The sequence below is a fragment of the Rattus rattus genome, chromosome 4 (assembly GCF_011064425.1).
Source record: "Rattus rattus isolate New Zealand chromosome 4, Rrattus_CSIRO_v1, whole genome shotgun sequence".
Lineage (NCBI taxonomy): Eukaryota > Metazoa > Chordata > Mammalia > Rodentia > Muridae > Rattus > Rattus rattus.
Window position 1 is genome coordinate 173357385 of NC_046157.1, and position 21617 is coordinate 173379001.

Genomic DNA, 21617 nt, shown 5'->3' on the forward strand with positions numbered 1-21617 from the left:
AAGGATTTGCAACTATATGGTGCTTGAGAAATACGCTATTGCTGTAATTTAACTCACTGTGTGTGGGCTTCAAGATGCACAGTGGCATTCCAAACCAACTTTTAAAGAAAATTGCATGGAATTTTCAAGACATCAGGAGTGTTCTTAAAAGTTATGCAGAGAAAACGGATTTTTGATAGTTATGAATTACATTTAGTGCAGCCAGATTGTAGGGAACGCTCTTTTTGCCTCAGTATGGTTAGAATTACTGTTGACAAAGTTTTAATTTAAATTTTTAAGGACTTAAATGGAAGAATATAGGTCAGTGAATTTTCATTCACGTTGTAAGTATCACTAGGGGGAAGAGCAAGCCTTGTCAGTGAGGCCCCAGAATGCACCTCTTCTGTAGTAGCCGGGCCTGAGGATGTCTTTGCGAGAATGATTTGGTTCTCAGTCAGTCAATCAGCAGCCTGAACGTGCCCAGCTAGAAACACGCCTGGCGTAGAAGACAGGCTCCGTTCAAAAGTCTAAACGGATTTGTGAGACAGACCAGAGTCGAGACTCCATCTTTCCTAGCAGGTTGTAGATTTATATAGATTTACAACAGTAGATTCTAACGGCTATACTGCACGGCTCCTAAGTATGATTCTACATTGCCTACTGGTTTCCTGCAGCTGAAAAAAATACAATGAATATTTGTAGAGTCTGCCACTTCTATAACACTTTTATAGCCTTTCTATAAACCTAGAAACCTCAAGAACTTAAAATAGCTTCCAATTTAAAGACTATGTCATAAAACAACTAATTTAATAGTATATGGTATTAAAATGAATACTACTTTCATAAATGGAAATTTTAAATCTGATTTTTCATTAACTAAGAGAGAACAGATTTCAAATCAATAGTCTATTTAGCAGAAGAGATGAGGTTTTGTGGAAAAGCGGCCTGGTTCTGTGAAGGATGCACCAATCCACAATCTGCATCCTGTGGGGAGGCCCTTTTATCACGGTGCTTACTGTTCTGAGGGCCTGCAGCTCTGGTGTCAGTCTGTCCTTCTGCACACTAAGGAATACGATGAACACAGGAACATGAACTATACATGCATACACAGTACATTTCCTGAAACTGCTTTGGCACCACATTTTACCCAAGTACATGAGTGTGGCAGAAGTGTGTGGGCCTGGGGGGCAGGTTTACAGTCATTTACTACAACGACACAAATCACAAACACGTAAGCAACCGATAATCGTCACAGCAGCAAGTACTGGGCACACGGAGCTCTAACGTGAGGGAGAGCCACAAGTTATGTGCGAATTTCAGCAGGCTTGGTAAGCTTGCCTCTTCTCTTGACATTTAGGAAAATATTTTAATCAGAATATGAGAGGGAGAAGATATTTGAATCTGTAACTAATTTATCCTACTTTAGAAGTGAATCATTTGCACGCCTTGATTGCAAGGTGTGCTGGGAAGGCAAAGTTGAAAACGAACACTTTGAGGATTTTGCCCAATTTCTCATGTAAACCAGAGCAGACGGCAGGATTCTCAAAAAAAGCCAAGCGCGTTTGCCTCACAGAAAATGAGACTGATTAAATTTCAAGCTTTTCACTTATTTTATAGAGCTAAAAATTTTAAGTTTCTTTTTGTTGTTCAAGATGGGCAGACTGAGTCCTCTCCCTCACTGTGTACAGCATGCACATGCTGGTCTGACGTGCTGGTCCAGCATCTACAGCACCCTTAGAGCGAATGTTTGCCCCTCATGCAGGTCCAGGGCATCTCTGCAGATGGCTCTCCACCATGGCCTGTCTTCTGTGCAGTGTGATCCGCACATCAGGGCAGCATCGTGGGGACTCTGACTTCCAAATGTAGCCTCCCAAGGCTGACTGCAGGGGAACTTCCAAACGTACAGAGGGCAGTGAAGAGGCTTCATTCTATCAGGAGAGTCCTGTGAACTTTGAAATCTAATAGTACACCAGAAGAATCTATATGGAACAAAAATTATCTTCAAAGCAAAACTGTTTTCTTGGAGAAGCTCCTAAAGCCATCTGTGAGCATGGAGACAGTAGAAAGAAAGGGAATCAAGCTGTATGGGGGAGGGGAGATCTGAACCTAAATAACTGGGACTGTTAGAAATACAGCAGTATCAACCACCAAAAGTTTCTGCACATTTTCTCTGCATTAAAGACTTGTTTACCATACGAAAACACCATGACCTGTAACGACTGAATCAGATGTATGAATATTGCTCTTTTTACCAGGACAGATATGTCCTCCAAAAATACACACATGCGCCCGCGCGCACAAACAAACACACACACACACACACACACACACACACACACACACACACACACACACACACACCACAAAAAAGAGAAAAAGCATCAGAAATTCCTAAAGGTAGAGAGGGTTTTGTTTTGTTTATCCCCTTTTCCAGGTTTTAAAAATCTCCTTTTCTCTACTCACTCTCAGTCACTTACAGTTTGAAATGCATGGCACACGGCACAGAGGCTGCATCAGCCATGCCAGTTCAACACAATTGTTGGAAAAGTTGAAAAGTTCAAACTATTTATTAAATGTCATGCGATAAGCCCTAGATGAAAAACACACATGACAGATAGATTCTAGGTGATCGAGTCTGAAGAGAATGCTCTGGAAAAAGGGTTAAAATGAACAGTCAGATACTAAAGTTAAAAGTAAGTTTAATTTACTTAATTAGTAAATTAAATTAATATGCCAGCCTTTTGTGCATGGGAAAGTTCTCTTTAACCTCCATGCTACAGAGCAATCATCAAGAGGGTCTGGGGCTCTGGGTTTTTTGATGTTGTTATTGTTGTTCTTTTTGGAAGACAGAGGCAGCGAGGACTATTCACTCTTGCTCTGAGGGGACAGAACCAACAGACCTGGTGGGCTGGGAAAGGCCGATGTCATCTACCCTGAGCCTCTCCGGGCAGTCACACTGCGGCCGGCCGGCTGGTCCCTACCCCTGAGCAGCTCGTTTACTGGCAGCTCCACGGTGTCATCTGCACTTGGGAGAAGCTGGAAACGCACAAGTGTTTCACAGACTGTTCTTTGTCTGAATATTAAATTCATTGAGTCATAGCCACTGCACCACAAGGAAGGGTGAAGGCCTGTGGAGGGACCCGTAAGATTACATGAATTCAATAACTTCGTACCTATTTCCGAATGGTTGTATCCAAAAGGTCTCAGCAAAATCTAAAGGAAATAGCCAGAAAACTGACAGAATAGCAAACATACAAATCTACCTTTCATTCTTAAGTCCCTTCCTTTCTCTACAGGCTGTGGATGGGAGAGTAGATGTAAGAAACCACGAGTCTCTAGAGCACTGGGCATTCCCAAACGACAGACGATGCGGGGCCTCTCTGAAGGACATGCTAAGCGATACGTGAGACTTCCCAAGCAGGAAGCCAGTAAAAGAAGGTTCTGGATACAACTGGATGAGTTCATTAAATAACTGACAGATTGTAGAAGAAATGGCATATATATGCATCTATCTTGAAGTGAATTAGATAAGCCAGGTATGTCCAAGAAACAGAGTAAACTTGAAATAGCTTCCAACCTTTTACCAAACAAAGGACTGTTCGCCCTATCAAGATGGCTAAGCTTAAAATGCTACGGAGTGGTAAATCATTGGTCACATTTGAAGGTGAAGTGAAGAACTCAGGGTCTGGGAAATGACTGAAGAGGAACGATCATGATTTCTGACCTTTGCTACACAAAGACAAAATACAGCACGTGAGGGGACAAGAGGCCTGATGGTCTACAAGGAAGGTCCACAGGGGCTTCGACTCCCCTTCCCCCAGCTCTTACTTCAGAAACTGAGGAGCCCTGAGGTTAAAGGCCAAGGAAGAGGCAGAACAGAAAGCCACCAAGGAGGGACTTGAATTTGACCTTTGAGAGAATGTGCGTTACAGGAAACTGAGGCAAATGGCGGCACTGAGACCCAAGGACTTGTTGGGCTCACATCTAAGAGGTCAGCGGGAGGAACAATTAGCTATTTTGTATGACACAGTTATGTATTTCCAAATATGTGTGCATACCACAAAACTATGACATATTCCGTGCTATCTGAAATTGGTTTAAAACAACCATTAAAATGAAGAAAAAATTCAGCCATGGAAATCGAGAAATCTGAACATCACCTGCTATGAGGGGTGGCAGTGACGGCTGTCCTTGGTGGACTAGCTGTCTGGGTTCCATTTGCTTGTCTACTGAAAAGACAACGGTTCTAGGTCTCTCACAGATTCACTCTATCCTTTAAAAAAGGAAATTAGAGAAAATTCAATTACTTTATTAGGATTTTACTACATCATGGGCTCCGGAAAATTTAATTTATAAAGAATTATACAAAACTTTGAAAAGAAGCAAACAGCTGGGCTGGGGCCATAGCTCAGTTGCAGAATGCTTGCCCAACATGCATGAGGGTCTAGATTGGGTTCCTGGTACCCAACATCCTGGACATGGTGGCACACAGCTCTAATCCTAGCACTATGGAGGTAGAGCCTGGAGGTTCAGGAGTTCAAGGACATCTACAACCACATAGTGAGTGCGGGGAGCCTAAGCTGGAAAGCCTGGCTGAAAGGGGGAAACATTAGTACAGTGATGACTACTGAATATAAACATTCCAGGCATGCCACTGACCCAACAGTGAGTGTATAAGAAGTTACCTTGGTACTGAAACTATCTATCTATCTATCTATCTATCTATCTATCTATCTATCTATCTATCTATCCAGTTCATAAACTGTGCAAAGTTGTAAAACAATGTGCCTCAGTTTCCACATCTGTAGGCTCCAGCATTGACAGCAACTCTTAAAATGGAATGTTTAAGGAATCAATGTCTAAAGAAAAGAGCACGAAACTGTAATTATTCTATCATATTATGGTGAAGGTATACACTTGTTCTTGGTAGAGCTATAGATTTGATTAGTAGCTATTACCCAGCATACTGTTTCCCTCTTTATAGTATATGTTAAGTTGTTGCCATGGGATGATGAATTAGACAGGATAAGTTACAACAAAACATTTGCCTGTGTGTGCATAGCATCGTTTTGGATGATTTCTGTTCTCTCTTTAGATTAACCAAACTCATCCATTCAGACACCTGTTCATGCTCCAAATCCTCCTGGGTCCCCATTCCCTCAGGACGTCCTCTGCTGCCTCTCCCCAAATCATTCCCTAGACAGAGCGGTCCATCACAGGTGGCTTCTCCTAAGCCGCTACAACTTGCAGACTGACCTTTAAAACCGACTGTCACATTCCTAAAAATGACAGGAGTATTCACACATGACTGTTACTTAGTGTCCATTTCTCTATTTGGGGTTTTCCCATAGCACCCACCAGCAGTGTGCACACTTAAGAGTACAGCTTTGCTGAATGAAACAGTGCAGAATAAGGCCTAGGATTAGAAAAGGACTTAAGAATCGAATAGGGCAAGTATCTTCCCAGGTTTACATCCTCCTGCCTCCTCCTCAGAGACTACCTCTGCCTGCACATATCTTTGGATAGGGAGAACTTATTACCATGGAGGAAAGCATTTTCAACAAACTGTGAACATCCACATGGCCTTTTCCTTCACGGAACACCACAAGGCAAGACGCTCTGTAACATTCATAGCGTTCAGTGCAAGAGTGGCAATGCTACTTACAAGCTTCTCCTCCCTGACTGACTGTGCACAAGGGAAGTCAGGATTCCCTCTGCTTGCTAAGAGCACCACCACTATGAAAATGCTTAGTCTGCAGAGCAGAAAGCAATGACATCCAAAGTGAACATGTCACAAAAATGGATCCCTTGGTTTGATGTAAGTTTTCCATATCTATAAAAGGCGATTTCTCCATTAAATGTAATGTTAAAAACAATTAAAATTAAGCCCATGTATGTATGTATGTATGTATGTATGTATGTATGTATGTATGTATGTGCATACATACGTGCTTGGAGGTGTAGGATCGTTCATGTGCCATAATCACACAAACAGGTTTATTTACTTTGGAAGTATGGGTTAGGCTATTTCTTAACCTAAGAACTATACTGAGGAAGAGTTGCATTCAGATGGTTATGATACTAATTTTTTTGTACAGAAAATGTAATTTTAAAATTTTTAATAGCTAAAGGAGTAAAGCAGAAATAGCAAGACTAAAAAATACTGACTCAAAATATACAATTTTTTCTATATATATATGAGAAAAATCTATCAAAATATATAACATGCTTAAAATAACACCAAATGTATACAATATGGAGATGAATTTAACCAAAAAATATAAAGTATTGCTGATAGAAATTAAATAATAAACACTATATAGGATTCTTAATATTGTTAAGATGGCGGATCTCCCTTCACACATCAACAGTAGTACTGTTTGAAGAAGTATTTTCAAAAGTCCTTCTTACTAAACTGAATACTATGTTTAATCACAGCAAACAGCACAAACACTGTCAATGCTAAGTCTTTTATTTCAAGGGGATCTAACTATAGTCTTATAGAAATTTAGTAGCCAGGGAAGAAAGTCAACAATTTCTTCACTCCAACCAAACAAAAGCATTTGGATAAAGTTATAATTAAATATTTCAGGGCAGCAAAATGGCTCAGTAAGTAACGTCTTTGCAAGAGTTTGGTCCTAGGGATCCACACGGTAGAAGGAGAGAAGTGACGCCCAGGATTTGTTCCCTGAACACTGTAGTAGACAGACAGACAGACAGACAGACAGACAGACAGATACACACACACACACACACACACACACACACGCACGCACGCACGCGCACACACGGCGGGGGTGGGGTGGGAAGTGGTGTAAATTCTGGTTCATTCATAGGCTCATTTTCCTTGTTTCCCTTTCTTTCTAATACAGAAATGTAACCAATGCCGAATTTTAGGTGAGAAACCAGGCCCATTACTTAGAAGGAAAGAAGATCATGATATCTTCTAAATGCCACAGAATGAAGAGTTAAATAAAGAAGTAGAAATGGAGGGAAATACCTAAATGGACACATAAGAGACGAGAATTTGCAAGGCAGAGGCTTCAGCTAAGTAGCACTAGCGCTAGCAACAATGAGTGTTATTTCTATTTAAATAACAGGACGGAAAGTGAGAATAATAACTGTAGCAATGGAGCACTCTTTCTGACTTGCAAATCTGCGTTGTTCAAGCTCTTCTTTGTCACTTTACAGCTATTAGAGTTACTTCTGCTGACAAAAAGAGGTGCATCATACTGCAATCTTGGAGCAGTTTAAAATACAATTTAAACTGAAACAAAAAGAAAATGCTAGAAAGTTATTTTAAATGGAACATCACTGTAGGTAATACACAGCTAGTAATGTGAAAAGTAAGAGGGATAACAAGAGTAAACTGACTGAAGGAGAGAAGCGTTTTTGCTGCGGCTCCTGCCGACCCTGTTTTGGATTTCCTTTGTCTCCCCAGCACTGCTGCTTGGATATATATCCCAGATCCTAATCTGAGTTGACAATCAGCGAGAGAGATCGGGGTCCGAGCAGGGTGGGGAAGGTACGGCCCATTAATCTTTCAATGGCAGCAGAAGGTCAGCATGGCAAGGGTGAAGCATGGGTTACACCCAAGCGAAGATCAATCTTACCAGACCACCCCTGCCATTCTTGCCTTCGAGAAAGAGCTGTGCTGTCACCCCTTGCACCAGGCTATGCAGGGCAGCCCTAGCCTCTCAGACCTTCTGCGACAGCTTCAGAATAAGAGAAGTCACACTCTCCTGCACAGAGAACAGGGCCTGGCACACGGTGGATGCTGACAGAATGAACATGTATCAGGCCTATCACTGTTAGGTCAACTGAAAGGACAGCACCCGTGACTACAATGGGCACAGTGGTTGGCTTTGATTTGGGAAACCCTTTGTCCTGAGTAGTCCAGAAGCATGACTCTCTGTCAAGTTAAAAATGCTCCAAATCAAAGAAGTACTGTGACCAAGAGCGGTACTTAGTAGTTAGGAAAACACCAAGGAGAGCCATCTGGGTCTCTGAGAGCCACAGGGGAGCTTGTGGAGAGGCACGGAGGGAACCTAGGGGCTAGGAATGTTGACCAGCAGCAGTCAAGACCCCAAGCTTGGCTCCAGCACTGAAAAGAACACACATCCAAAGCACAGTGGTGCTGTGTGCAAAAATGACCTCGTGGACCAAACTACAATATCAGCAGCTAAGTGTTTACATTTGAGAACAGAAGCAAAAGGATATTTCCAGACTAAACTTCTATGGCTCCTCAGCATGCTAAAGTTAAAAAGAAGAAAACATGCTAACAACTCTCAGGTAACCTGGGTCCGTCTCAAAACCGCCCCTGGCGTAAGGGTTGCAGTGGAAAATGCCGTATTTATTCTGTCCTGGGAAGGCTGTGCTGCTGAGACAGTGACTGCTTCTGACCTCTGTCGACCTGGGCGAGACACACAGATTCCCACTCCTGTTCTCTTCTTAACTGCAAGGGATACTTTTCAGAATGAGGAGAACTTTCAAAAGTAGGCTTTCAAGGAGATCAAAAGGATATTAAACCATCCTAGAAACATAGAAAGATATACAAGAAACCCAGAGTAAGCTTCGATGAAGAAGTACAGAGAAGATGAAGGAAACAGACCTGGATGGGGAGGTGACTTGGATATGCCAGCCTCCCAAGGCCCTTTTTCCCCTTCCTGCTAATCGTGCAGGTCTGGAAGTCATCGAGGTAGCTACAGACCAACACGAGCTCAACGAGTATCGGACGTTTCCCGTGTGAGCTCAACGTGTATCGGATGTTTCCCGTGTGTGCTCGCGTGGGAGAGGTGATTTCTCAGAACTGTTAATGAGTGACCAACATACCAGCAGGTGCTACATGGAGCTTTCTACTCTCACTGCCGCCTCTGGAACGTATCCTGTGGCTTCTCAGAGGGCAAAAACTCAGGTTAAGTAACATACTTTAGGCTTATGATGGACAGAAGAGACAGAGTTCTAACCGTGACCCACTTGCTGGGCTTTAGTTACTCCCCCGCCCATACCTGACACCAGCTCTGTTCGGTGATAGATGAGTGACAGCATTGGATTTCTCCCCAAGGCTGTGTTTTCTACTCAGATACTTCTGACTTACTGATGTGTTTATAAACTGTTACCCTTTACCATAATGATCTGTTTAATTTGAAGAGATAGAAGTGTATTAGTATGATGACAACTGTATCATATATCAATTTACACGAATATTACTTTATAACAGCCTGGCTAGATTTTGCTAAGCACTACAGCCACAGTCAACACCTGAGAGGATCCTGACAAAAACCATACAGGGTATATATGCCAGGTGAGCAGCTTCTCCTGAGGCAGTGCATCCTGAAACACCGCCAGAATTATCCACTTACCCCACCCAAAGCAGGCCCACACCTAGTACCATGGGAGGAGGAGGCAGGAGAGAGGAGAGGCTCTCCTGAGCACACGCATTCTCCACACTCATGTGCTGGGCCGCAGACTCCCCAGGCCTTGAAACCGGGAGCTTCAGGAAGATCTCAAAAGTCAAGCGTGTTAGGTATCAGCTTAACATGCCAAGCAAGGCAAGGGACTATAGAAAAGCAAAAGGAAATCAACACATCTTCACAGCTTTTAACTAGAAAGAGACAACAATATGGAAACAGTGTTTTCTAAGTCTGTGTAAATGTATTTCAAATATGAACAACTCTTACTGTTGTTTTTTGTGGGAGTGGCTATTAATGAAGCAGGAGCTTCATGCACACCAGGCAGTCAACACGCCCTGCACTGCCCTTTTCTAAATGGCAACCTTAGGATCTGACAATGCACCCCTCTCCTTCCCAGCGCAGCCGGGCCCAACATCCTCGGACTGGAGCCACAGCAGATAGAAAAGCTAACAATAGAAGAATTAAATACTAACTTCTCTCTCGGGGGAAAAACTAAAATCTATGTAAGCAATTTAAGCAGTGAGAAAAAGAGGACCCGCTCTCCCTCCTACGGTGACAAATGCTCGGCCTCCACCGTACTCTGTCAGATGCACACTGACTGGGAAGAGACGGGCAGCAGAGCCTCCTTGTCTCGGGAGGTGAGCGCACACTGCACATGCCCATGTGGCTCTCGCTGGCTGTTCACAGAGGCTAGTCAGTACCCGATAATGGAGACGGCTGAGAGAATGTACACCGACACTTGCTACCCCTCTTAACGTGGCCACGAGGATGCGGCAGACTGGCATCGGGACTGGCCTTCTGAGCCCCGGGCATACACCGTGCCTGGTGCTAAGCCAGCCAGTGAAGTCGACGCACCGATTCCACAAGTGCTGTTCACAACATCAGACACTTAATTGGCCTGAAAAGTATTTGCATTTCCCCGCTCTCCGATCTGCACTCTACTCCTGTGCGTATCAGTGCGTACGTAAGACTGCACCGAGCTCCACACACACTCACTCTACTGTGATTTCTAGACTGTTTCTCCATTTATTTCTGTTCCATCAGAATTGTGTGAGGGAACACAAACTATCTAAAGTGACTCTTGACATCTTTAGATAACCTGTTTGTATGAGGATAGGCGTAGGGCTCATTACATACCATAGTCAGTGATCTTACAGGACACCAAGTACAGCTCCTTCAGGCTCTGTCCCTCCTTTGCGATGACCTCCACACACCTGAAACACACAAAGGGGTGGTGTTACACTAATGTATGCTCGGGGAATTAGTGAGTGTTAGACCACGAATCCTCGAGAAGAGTCAGTATTCTGTGAAGACCCTACCCAGCCCTCTGCTCACAACACACCTCACTGGGGGAACTCAGGAAGTCGCCTGGTCTCTGCTTCCAGGTCGTGTGCACTAATTCCTAAATGGCTTCGTCACATCTTTTAAAACTCGAGATGGGAGGGATATACTCCTTTAAGACCAGTGGGCATTTTGGTTAAGCCTGACGTGGTATTGCAAATGCATCACTTAGATAAAATGATATAAAATAGTAAACCCAAATTGTGCTATACAGGTGGACAGTTATCTCAAAGGGATGATAATTATTCAGAGTTTAATTTTTAATTCTGAACATTAAGTGCACACCCGTAGAAATTTTACTTAACATACAATTCAAAGTTGTAAAACCATATAACTGATAGAAGACATAAACCCTGAACATATAAGAATGATAAAACTTTCACTTTAAAAATGTTTCATTTTTGCAGGGTGATAAATATGGATCTATTTGCATTTTCTGCATGCAGACATCCACTTAGACCACACCATTTGTTGAAGACGCTTTCTTTTTTCAATTGTGTAATTTTGACTTCTTTGTCAAAAATCAAGGGTCCATCAGCGTGTGGGTTTACTTCTGGGTTTTCAGTTCTAGTCCACTGACCAACCTGTCCTGGTGTTTATGACAATGCCATGCAGTGTTTGTTACTGTAGCTTGGCAGTACAGCTTGGAATGGGGCAGTGAACCACCAGGTCTGTTCTTGTACAGGAGCTCCTCAGCCATTTTGGAGTGCTTTGTTTTTCCCTGTGAGGCCGATAGGGGCTCACAGAGACTGAACCACCAACCACAAAGTGTGCATGCGATGGTCCTCGGCCCCTACACGTGTGCAGCTTCGTCTCTAGTGGGACCCCTACCAGCTAGAGTGTGGCTGTAACTGACTCTGTGACTGCCTTTGGACCCCCTTCCCTCAATGAGCCACCTTGTCTAGACTCAGGAGGAGTCCCGTGCACACCTGATGAAGGACATAAGACCTAGGCCTGCTACAACTGGATGTGTAAAGGCTGATAGCCATGGGAGGTCTCTCCCTCTCTTGAAGAGAAAGGAGGGTGGGTGGGGAAGGTGAGGGGAGAGGGAGAGACTGAGAGGAGAGGAGGAAGAGGAGAAAAAACTAATAAAATTCTAAAAGGAAGAGGGGAAAAGGGTTTATTTTTAATATTTCAAATGAATTGCCATACAAATTATATAGTTACATAATGTTTTAAAATCTTCTTTGATTTTCACTTACATTAAAACATTTTTCAATATAGCCTTAGCAGAACTATAGTAGAGAATTTAGTGAATTTTAAAAATAATGGTTAGCCACACGGCCTACTCCAAAGCTCAGTCTGCTATGCTAGCAGCAAGCTGTACTGACAGACTGACACAGGCCACAAGGCGTGGGTGCCCTTCAATGCAGTCCCTGTTTAATTCGTATGGATAGCAGTTAAGCAAAAGGGTAAAAAGCAAAAGGAGTCATTAACCTTTCCAAGGACGTGAGGTTCAAGCAGTTTGGTACCTGCGTGTACAATCCATCAAAACTCACTTGGCATCCATCTCTGTCTTCCAGATATTCCATTGGCTGCCTGGCTTATTTGTAGGTAGCTTTATAAAATGTCAGGGAGTTTTATATAATTTTATCTGGTATAATTCATTATTGAAGGTTAAATTAGTAAGGAAGATATATTTTTCTTTTAAAGTACTTTTATAGAATTTGGTCCTAATGGAATGATAAACATTTCCTGTTTCTGAGGGCAGTCAGGTGAACATGCTTCTTGGGTTGTTTTATATAAAAAGATTGATGATTAAAACACGTTTGATTGGGGTTTTGTTGTTGTTGGTTTTTTTTTTTTTTGCAACTATAGTAGAGATCTTGAGAGAGTGACATAATATAATGTGGCTGACGTGGATTATTGTGAAGGGAAACGTTAACACCTAGCTTCATGTCATCTGGCTTTAATGCAACATTTTAATAAGTTCACTAGAAAGAAATGCTAAAAGAGGAAATCAAACAGCTCAGACTGAGCCTAAATGTTATAGATGACTTACAATGAATTTTCACATGCTAGGAATAAAAAAGAAAAGCCATGTTATTACACGATCCTAATGATTTAAAATTTCCTGAGCACTTTCTCCAATAGTAAAGGCCCACATTTTACCCTCCCTGCTAATCCGATGTGTGGTGGCGACAATGGAAAGAAGCAGCAAAGTGGTAATTGTATTTTATTCCCAGGTTCCATATAAATAGTTCAACATGCCTGACCTCGTTTTTGACTGAGAAAGGCACTAAGCAAATGCATCCTCCTGTGGTATCCATTACTGGATGTGGCACAAGTGCACACAGGCACTGCAGACTCACAGACAGGCTGAGGGAGCAGATAACAGGAAAACTGCTACTGTACCAGAGAAGCAGGCCCTGTCTCACAACAGAAAACCAGCATGTGTATAAAATAAGACGTGCCGCGGAATCACTGAGCATTAAGGTTTGCCCCCAAATGACAGACAGACAGACAGACAGACAGGGAGGATGTATGCATGATTATAAGTAAGTATACAAAATCAGGAAGTTTGCTCAAGAGCTGGTAACCAGCTACGAGGTATTGCACGACTGTATCCTGTCACACTAGATACTGAGAGGAAAACGCAAGTGAAGGTCCCATAGGTGAAGGATCACCTGCCCTTAAAGGTTCAGTCACACCAGTTTCCAGACACATATCTATTATTCATATAAACGTACATATTTAGTATATTTATATTATATAAATATATTATCATTTCATATAAATATATTTATATGCATAAGCACAAATGGCACATAGTAGATATTATAGAAGTTTATATGATAGGTACTTATAAAAACTTAAGCGATATTTTCAAACACTTTTAAAAGGTAAAGATGTTTTCAAGCGGTCTTTGGTAGTCCTGAGCAGTGTGATGGAAGTGACATTTTTCAGAAGCTCCACTTTTCCATTCCTGTCCTTATTCACATATATCACACGAGAAAAGGCTCTGTCCAACATGGTAAGAAAATTACATCAGTACACAGAGGCAGGGCATGAGCACCTACAATCACAACCAAGAATTTAAAACATTCCCGCTTCTTCAACATTCTATCCCCATCACTCCAAAGACGAACCTCCAAATAGTATTTAAAAGCATTCTACAGCGATCCGATCCAGGAATTCTCATGACAATAGAGGGATTAGAAGGGGGTGGAGGTTATGAATTCTCAGGGGAAGTAGTAGTATTATAAAGGGTAAGTGAACAGCATGGAAAAGTGTCCCATGAACACCAGGTCTACGAGGACCTCCTGAGCTCTAGACCCCACAGGGAGCGCGTCCTTAACAAGGGAAGAGAAAGACTCAATGCCCAACCTCACCTGGAACCAACAAGGAGCACACCTCCACCTTGCTTGGCTGGAGGTCCTACAGCATTTGCTTCCAAAGGCGGCTCCCTCCCCGTAAACGTTCTCCTCCACACCGACATCTCTTTAGCTTATTCTGAATTGTCCGCCCTCAGATTATTTCCTTGCTTTTATGCTTTGGCAGTGGTGTGAAGAAAAAAAGAATTGAAGTCTTACTATCGTAAATTACTAAGTAACAGCTACTGAGAATGAAAAAAATATATATATATATTCTTTCTCTTTTAGAATAAGGAAAAGGGCCAGAAAACTTGCTTTAAGACAGTCAAAGCATCTAAAATTATTTTTGATAATTTTATACTCACTTGCTTTTGAGAATGTTCTAAAATACACCTGAAGCATTTTGTAAAATTTGAAAGCAGAAAGGTTATTTTGTGAGCTACGTAAGGTTTCTTTCTTTCTTTTTTTTTTTTAAGGGGAAAAAAAAAGCATTTCTCAGTTTCAAAGGAGGAAAAGAATCTGTCTTCTTAGAAATAGATTCCTAATCGTCTGATTTATATGAAGGTTAAAGGTTAATGAATTAAGCTGTGTAAGCTTCAAAATTATCAAAGGGATTCAAAAGAGCCTTGGATTATAGAAAACAATGACCCATTCCACACTCACACCAAGTTTTTATGTTTTTGTCTCCTTCTCAACAGCCAGAACATGGCATTAGTGACAATTGAAAAGAACTAATGAGGAAATATGACTGCACTGCGTGTAGGAGGAGCGTCCTGGGAGACCTTGTTACCGTTTGTGATGTGCTTCAAGCCAGAAGGAAGCTAATTGGAGCTGCCAGACTCTGGTTTGCAAATCTTACTTTAAAGGACAGGCTCAATCACCTTCGAGGTGTGAAGAGAAATATCCCCATTAGAGATGCATTAGTACAGGGCTTGGTGGAGTTCTAAGGACGCTCTGGGATGGTTGCTCCCAAGCACAGTCCTATTTGAATAGGAAACATATTTAAAGAGAGAAAACTGCAACAAGACAAAACAGCACCACATACTAAAAGGAAGAAAAGGTATGGAGTGTGCTGGGAAGAAGTCGGTAAATACATACAAAGGCCTGGTGTGTTTGAGGCTGAATAAACACGCCACTGAAACCTCACAATGCAAAACACACCCGGAAAGTGATCTCTGTAAAGGCTGGAGAAACAGAACTGGACTTTCCCCATTTCTAAAACTAGGCAAGCTAATAAGTTAACTTAACATCGTGTGGGCTACAGACAGACAAACTGCAGAGCATGGGAGTGGACACATGACCCTGAAGAAGGAATTAAAAGGATCGACAAGGTCTACACACAGTAGTGAGGAGGAAACGAGACCCCTGTGTGCTGTAGAAGGATGCTGTCATGCCAATTCACAGGTGGGCTACACAAGTCATACTAGAGGATCCCAGACACAAGGTGCACCCAGGGAAAAGCATACTGAGAGTGGATTGGTTCTCTTTAAAAGTCTGAAATGGAGTTCTGATCACAGTGGCCATAACTTACAAGTCTCTGAGCCTTCAAAAAAATGGAAAGATTGCATGGTTTAAACGAAGGAAAATTTACCAAAAAAAAAAAAAATGTCAATTAAACAGTCTATGGCCAGCATATTTTCCCTTATTTAAATAAGGTTTATGAGTGTTACAGTAACAGGATAGCTTAGCTTATAGAAAGAGAGTAATATAGTTATTTTTGTCTTCAGGTTCATCACCTGAACTAGACGGACCAACATTAGATTACCTCAGGAATCTGACACATGCCACTGAGAGCACTCTTTATTTCTCCACGCCTTTCTCATGAATGCTCATCTGTGCAACACCAGGGACTGCAGAGCACCAATTGGAAACCACTGTTAACTCTTATGAACACTCATGGAAAGATTCTCATAGAACATATATAAGCTGATTTTTTATGAGATGGATTTGCAATTAAAATGCTAACTCATTTTCTCAAAGAACATTCTTAATATACCACAAGGGTAGAAACTACGGATGACATGCAAAATGTCACCAGATCCACCAGTTAGCGACAATTATCTTGGGACACCAATTAAGTTCTCACTTACAAAATGCCATTCTCTAGAAAGCCAGTAACTGATTTGTGAATCTGAGATCTATTTAGGTAGACATTTCTCATTTGACGGGGGTGGGGAGTGGGGGGATGGACAGACCTCACTGAAAGGTTACAAAATGACCACTGTAGGAACCTGTGGTTTTTACACAAGGGAAGCATGTCAAAAGCTAGGTTAGGCTTCTGCTCCTGCAGTGTGCAGCCTCTGCAGGGTTAAATTCTGCTGAGGAGAAGGCGGGCTGGGCTCTTAGCCACTCCCCTGAAGGACTCTAAGCAGAAGGTAGTTTTCTTCTTGTGAGTATCAGAACCCAACAAAGAAAGAACAATATCACAGCCAATGGAGTTCCCGGTGCATTTATAAATGTCCTCATGAACAACTCATGGGGAGTCATCTCTAGCCGTATATGCAAACACTGCAACTTAATTTAAATGTTTAGTAGAATATTTAAATTTTTCCTCAGGCACAAAGAGACCTACATATAAATAGTACATTCCTGTGAATTATCAAGAAACAAAATGGCTGAAGTTTCTCTAAGGAGTAGGAATGGAAACTTGAACTAACTGGCTGATAATAAATTTGACTCTGCCATTAACGTTTTGGATATTATTTGTAAAATTCTCATTTTTAACTTAGCCATTGTATAGTACTTTTTACAAAACTACATTAACAAACTGAGCTAACTTTTGGGAAGCGATCCACAGAGCAGGTCAGAGGATGGAAGTCAGAAAAACTAACGTCTATCTACTTACAGCCTGCACTTCATCAAATGTAAAGTGTGACCAAGGCATGGTGTTACCTAATGTTGGACTTAGTGCAACTGTGAAGGGTCAAACACTGTCCACTTTGGTTCTTAATATTCATAACCTTATTATTCATAGCCATGAACGGGACCAGTACCAGCTTCACAATTACTAAGACTCTAGGAAAGACAGTCAGGTGTCAGGGTGAACGGAAACAAACACCAGGAAGAAAAGTAAGAAAGAAATCAAAGGAGAGACTTTCTCTGTTAAAGACCGTCCAGTTGTTCCCATTACCTCACTGGGGAGAAGTATAGTAGCGTGGAAACAGTGACTGTTGAAAACCTTCTTTTGTTTCCTTTTCATTTCTGGTTGAAGGAGCGCCATCAGTTCATCCTCAGTGACTCTAGGGAGACCAGGCACTGTGCAACTCGATGAAGCTACACTGGTCCTTCTCATTGGCATCCTGACATGGGGCAGTGAAAAGGTCTTCATTGTCTCCAAGGACCCCAAGTGTACTGTGGGCAGCAAAAGCCCAGACACTTAAAAAAGAAATGCGATCAAACACAGAGGCATTGCTGTCCGCCGGAAAGAGCTATGGCCTGTCAGAGTGCACTCCTTTCCAGCAAAAGGTTAGTCAGGGACAGTCCTGCTCAACCCTTCCTGCCACCGACGGTGAGCAGTATCAGTTCCAGAAGGCCAGCAGTATTTCAAAGATATCTGTCAGGCTTCTGACTTGCCTAAAGCTATGGAATCTACGTAGAAGAAGAGTACAAAACACCTAACTGAGGACTGTGTCCTTCTCATTCTTGACCTTCACCCAAACTGTCACAAACACTGGCATCAAACTCTCATTTGTATTTTGCATAAAATAGATATTTTACTTGACTCCTATTTAAAATGGCCGAGGACATGTTTTTAGTGGCTGATTAAAACATTCAGGACATGAGACTCCAGGCCTCATTTAAGAAAGAGTTGAGCATGTCCTCACCCCAAGATACCCACAAGTATGCCTTGCTGTAACGATTACCCCTTCCCGGCGCTCCCTGGGAGTCGGCCCCACCTCCAGAGGAGTTTTGTGAACTAAGACTGATGTTCAACACGGACCACCCTTGACCTGTGTAATCAAGGAGGCAACTCGGACAACACTCTGAACAAAGGTTTCTTTCTGTTTTGGGAAGGTGGAGAACATCAGAATGCCACAAAGCATGGGACAAAAAGACAAAAGGGACTATTAAAGATGGTCCCCACTTTAGCTAAAATCATCCTAAGCATTCAAGCACTACTCCAAGCTTTGTTGAGCAAACAGTGGCAGTGGTAAGAACAGAGTTCTCAAGGGAAATGAAGAGAACGGCAACGTGATATCCTTGAATGCTAAAATTAGACAGCTCACATCAAATGCAGTGGGGACCGGGCCAATGCTTCCAAGCCACAGGCTCCCATGTGCGCAAGCTCTTAGCCTCAAGAAGTCTGCGGGCAACTCCTCGTTAACTTTTAAGCCCAAGTAACCCTCTGTCCATCCAAGAAGCTGGTAAAAGAGGGCTTAAGGGTGATTTGTAAATAGCAATTGTATACAAGTGATTAATCCTGAAATCAGGAGAATATAAGAGTCAAGTTATCTCCTTAGTCCCTAAAACAGAAGCAGTAAAAAGTCTAGATCAGGGATTAGGGAGCAGGGACAAAACGATGGGTGCATGCTTGCAGGAAGAGGAAGGAGAAGGATCACACGGGCAGAGACACCATGCCAGTTTCATCTCACCAAGGTTCAGTGAGATTGAACTCTCCGTGTTCTGAGGTCAGTGATCATCACTGTTGAACACACTGACTGCCGCCAAGGCTCTGCACCGACACAGCTCTGCAGCCTGGCCCTGCACCATTCCATGCTAATGTGAGAGTCAGAGGTCAATCATCTTTGCTCCAGTGTTTATAAGAAAGAATACGATCAAATACGATTGTTTAAGCCATTACATTTATACCAGAAAAAAATTTACTTAAAACAAATAACAATTATACTTGTAAAACTGTTCATATACTTCTGTGACAATACTGACCTCAATCAAAAATTTCTAATGTCAGAAACATAGTTGGAGATTTAAATATAAAAGGAAGATGGTTGACTTCATTGACATGCATCTGTCTGGAGTTTGGAGGAACAAACTGTGTATCTTTTCAGCACTCAGTCAGTGCAGATGGGTAGGATTTAGAAACGACAGGGCAAGCCTCTGGACTGGTCACTTTTCTGCCACAGTGGTACAACAATCCCTCAGATCCCAAACTCCACTGGTCAACAAAATATGTCTAAAGATTGTGCTGCAAACTTTTAATTTATTCAACAGGCAAAGAGTTACAATTAGAGGAATAACTATTGTTTCTGGTAGTCATACACACACACTCACACAAATTCTTGACAAACGCCTGTGCTCATTGCCAACACTATCGTTAAATTAAAACAAAACAAAACAAAACAAAACAAAAGAAACTGTGGTAATGCACTAAACAAAGGAATTTAGCAACTGAAATACCATAATCTCTGAAATTCAGGTGGCTTTGCCTGGACCAGTCATCAAAGGATCCCCCACAAAGGAAAAAGCATCTCTGATCTTAGGGAAAGTTGCGTGTGTGTGTGCGCGCGTGCGCACGGGCACATCCTGTTTTTCCTAGCAGCAACTTGAAAAGGCAAGGCAGAGAACAGACATGGACACTGGAGAAGGTTCTTTCACTGTTTATTTCAAGACGGAGTTCTCTGCAGGAAACGGCAAGCCAGAGGAGGAGGAGGAGCAAGCACTGCCCACAGGGCAGCACTCCCTTGTTTACAGGACGCATGAACTCAGAGAAGACGACTTTCTCTACAGCACACTATTGGTTACTGCAGAGACAACGGCTATGAGAAGTGGAATGGGAGTACTCAGACTCTACTTTTCTTCTCATTTTCCTTCCTTCCTTCCATCTTCCCTCCCTCCTCCCTCCCTCCCTCCCTCCCTCCCTCCTTTGACAGAGTGACTCTGTATTACAGCCTTGGCTGTCCTGGAACTTGCTTTGTAGAACAGACTGGCCTCGGACTCACAGAGCTCTGCCTGCCTCTGTCTCCTGAGTGCTGGGATTTTCGCTGTGCACCACCACACCCAGCAAGTAGTCAGGTTTCTGCCTTACACAGGAAATCACTTCTCTCAAGTGACTAACAAGATACACAGATACGTTCAGGCATTTGGAGCAGGCTGGAGGGATCACAGTTTGTTACTTTCAAAAGTGATCAGTGAATGAAGAGTGACAGGAAAGACAGGTATTAAAAAGGATGCTGGGCAAATATGCTAGGAGTCAGGTTTATGCTTCTCCGAGTCCTGAAGGGATTCCATGATTTATACCTCGGTGATGATGAGAAATCAGAATTCACTTCTGTGGGGTAACTGTATGCCGATACTGACACTTGACACCTTCAGAGCCCTTGGGGAAGGTAAGGGCAATCCAAAGCCAGGGCACAGTCCAGAGAGGGAGGAGGCAAGGCTATTGGTGAAGCAAGACGCACTAAACCCAGGCAAGCACTGGCTTGCACACTGGCTCGATTTAAACCAGAGACCACGCAAAGAAGAGGAACAATACGACCACAGACTAAGTAGTTGCTGATGGCATTCGGTCACATTCTAAGCAAGCACACAAATTTCAAAGAGAAGTACTTGAGAAGGGCCAAGTAGGTTTAAAATACAGGCAAAAAAAAAAAAAAAAGGACAGTTTGGGATTTCTGTAATTCAGACGTGAGTTTCCACGCACGCATTGGAAAGATTCAGGACGCAGGTGCATCTCTAACAAGACCTGAGCCTCGATGAGCGAACAAGAGAGCAGGTGCGCTTGAGGTGTCTCTGAGGAAAGGCTACAGCTTTAAAAAGTATGAAAACATCCCTGTCACTTAAGAATTCTCCTCCCACTTCTTAATGCCATGGTGTCCCCTTGGTCTGTGAGAAACCGACCTCAGGAGAAGTTAGTGGGTGGGGCAGGAGACACTGAAATAGGACATAAGAATAAAACTTATTCAACGGCTCCAGAATTTTATAAATTTTTAATATTTCATGTAGAAAATCTAGGAGCCAGAGGGATGGCTTAGTGGGTAAAAGACTTGCCACCCAGTGTGGGAACCCAAGACCAACCCCCAGGACACACGGTGTAAAGCACAGACCCAGCACTGGAAGGCTGTACTCCCCGCCCCGGTGCACACTGTAGCAAACCTTCTCCTCCGTGCATAATCAGATTGTAAACAAAGCAAAACCACTGCGTTGATAATCTATTGGTTTTGATAATAGACATGTTTCTAATATTCATTCAGGTATAAACCGTCCATGTTTCTCTGCACGTGAACGACACAATTCTGAAATCAAGGTGTAATTTAACTTCCATCAGAGTCTTCTCTAAGACAGAAATCATGTCAACCCCCAAGGATAGAAGGCTGCATTTCATAATGTTTGCAAAGTGGCTTTCACTCATGCAAGCAAGCCTGTCCAAACACCAAGGTTTCCATTAGGTATTCGAGTAGGGAGATGGGTGGGTCTCTTTCCAGTGGATTCTCCGTATGAATATGGTGGTGTGATTTAGGACAGAGTAGACTCTCCAAGAGTGCATTTTTCATAGCACTGACTTCCTGATACTGACCCCCCACAGACACACCTTTTTTGATCACATTGAAATATTAATAGTTGCCATACACAAAAGAGAAATGTGTGGTCCAGTAAGTAAATGTATGGAACTATG

General features: G+C 42.6%; 1 protein-coding gene across 1 annotated transcript in view; it reads right to left on the minus strand.

Moving 5' to 3' along the window:
* Positions 1 to 21617, minus strand: part of Fbxl17 (F-box and leucine rich repeat protein 17) — a 423470-nt gene that overhangs the window by 134290 nt on the left and 267563 nt on the right. The window contains 1 exon segment of the mRNA XM_032901713.1: positions 10530 to 10606. Coding sequence (XP_032757604.1) covers positions 10530 to 10606 — 77 coding nt within the window.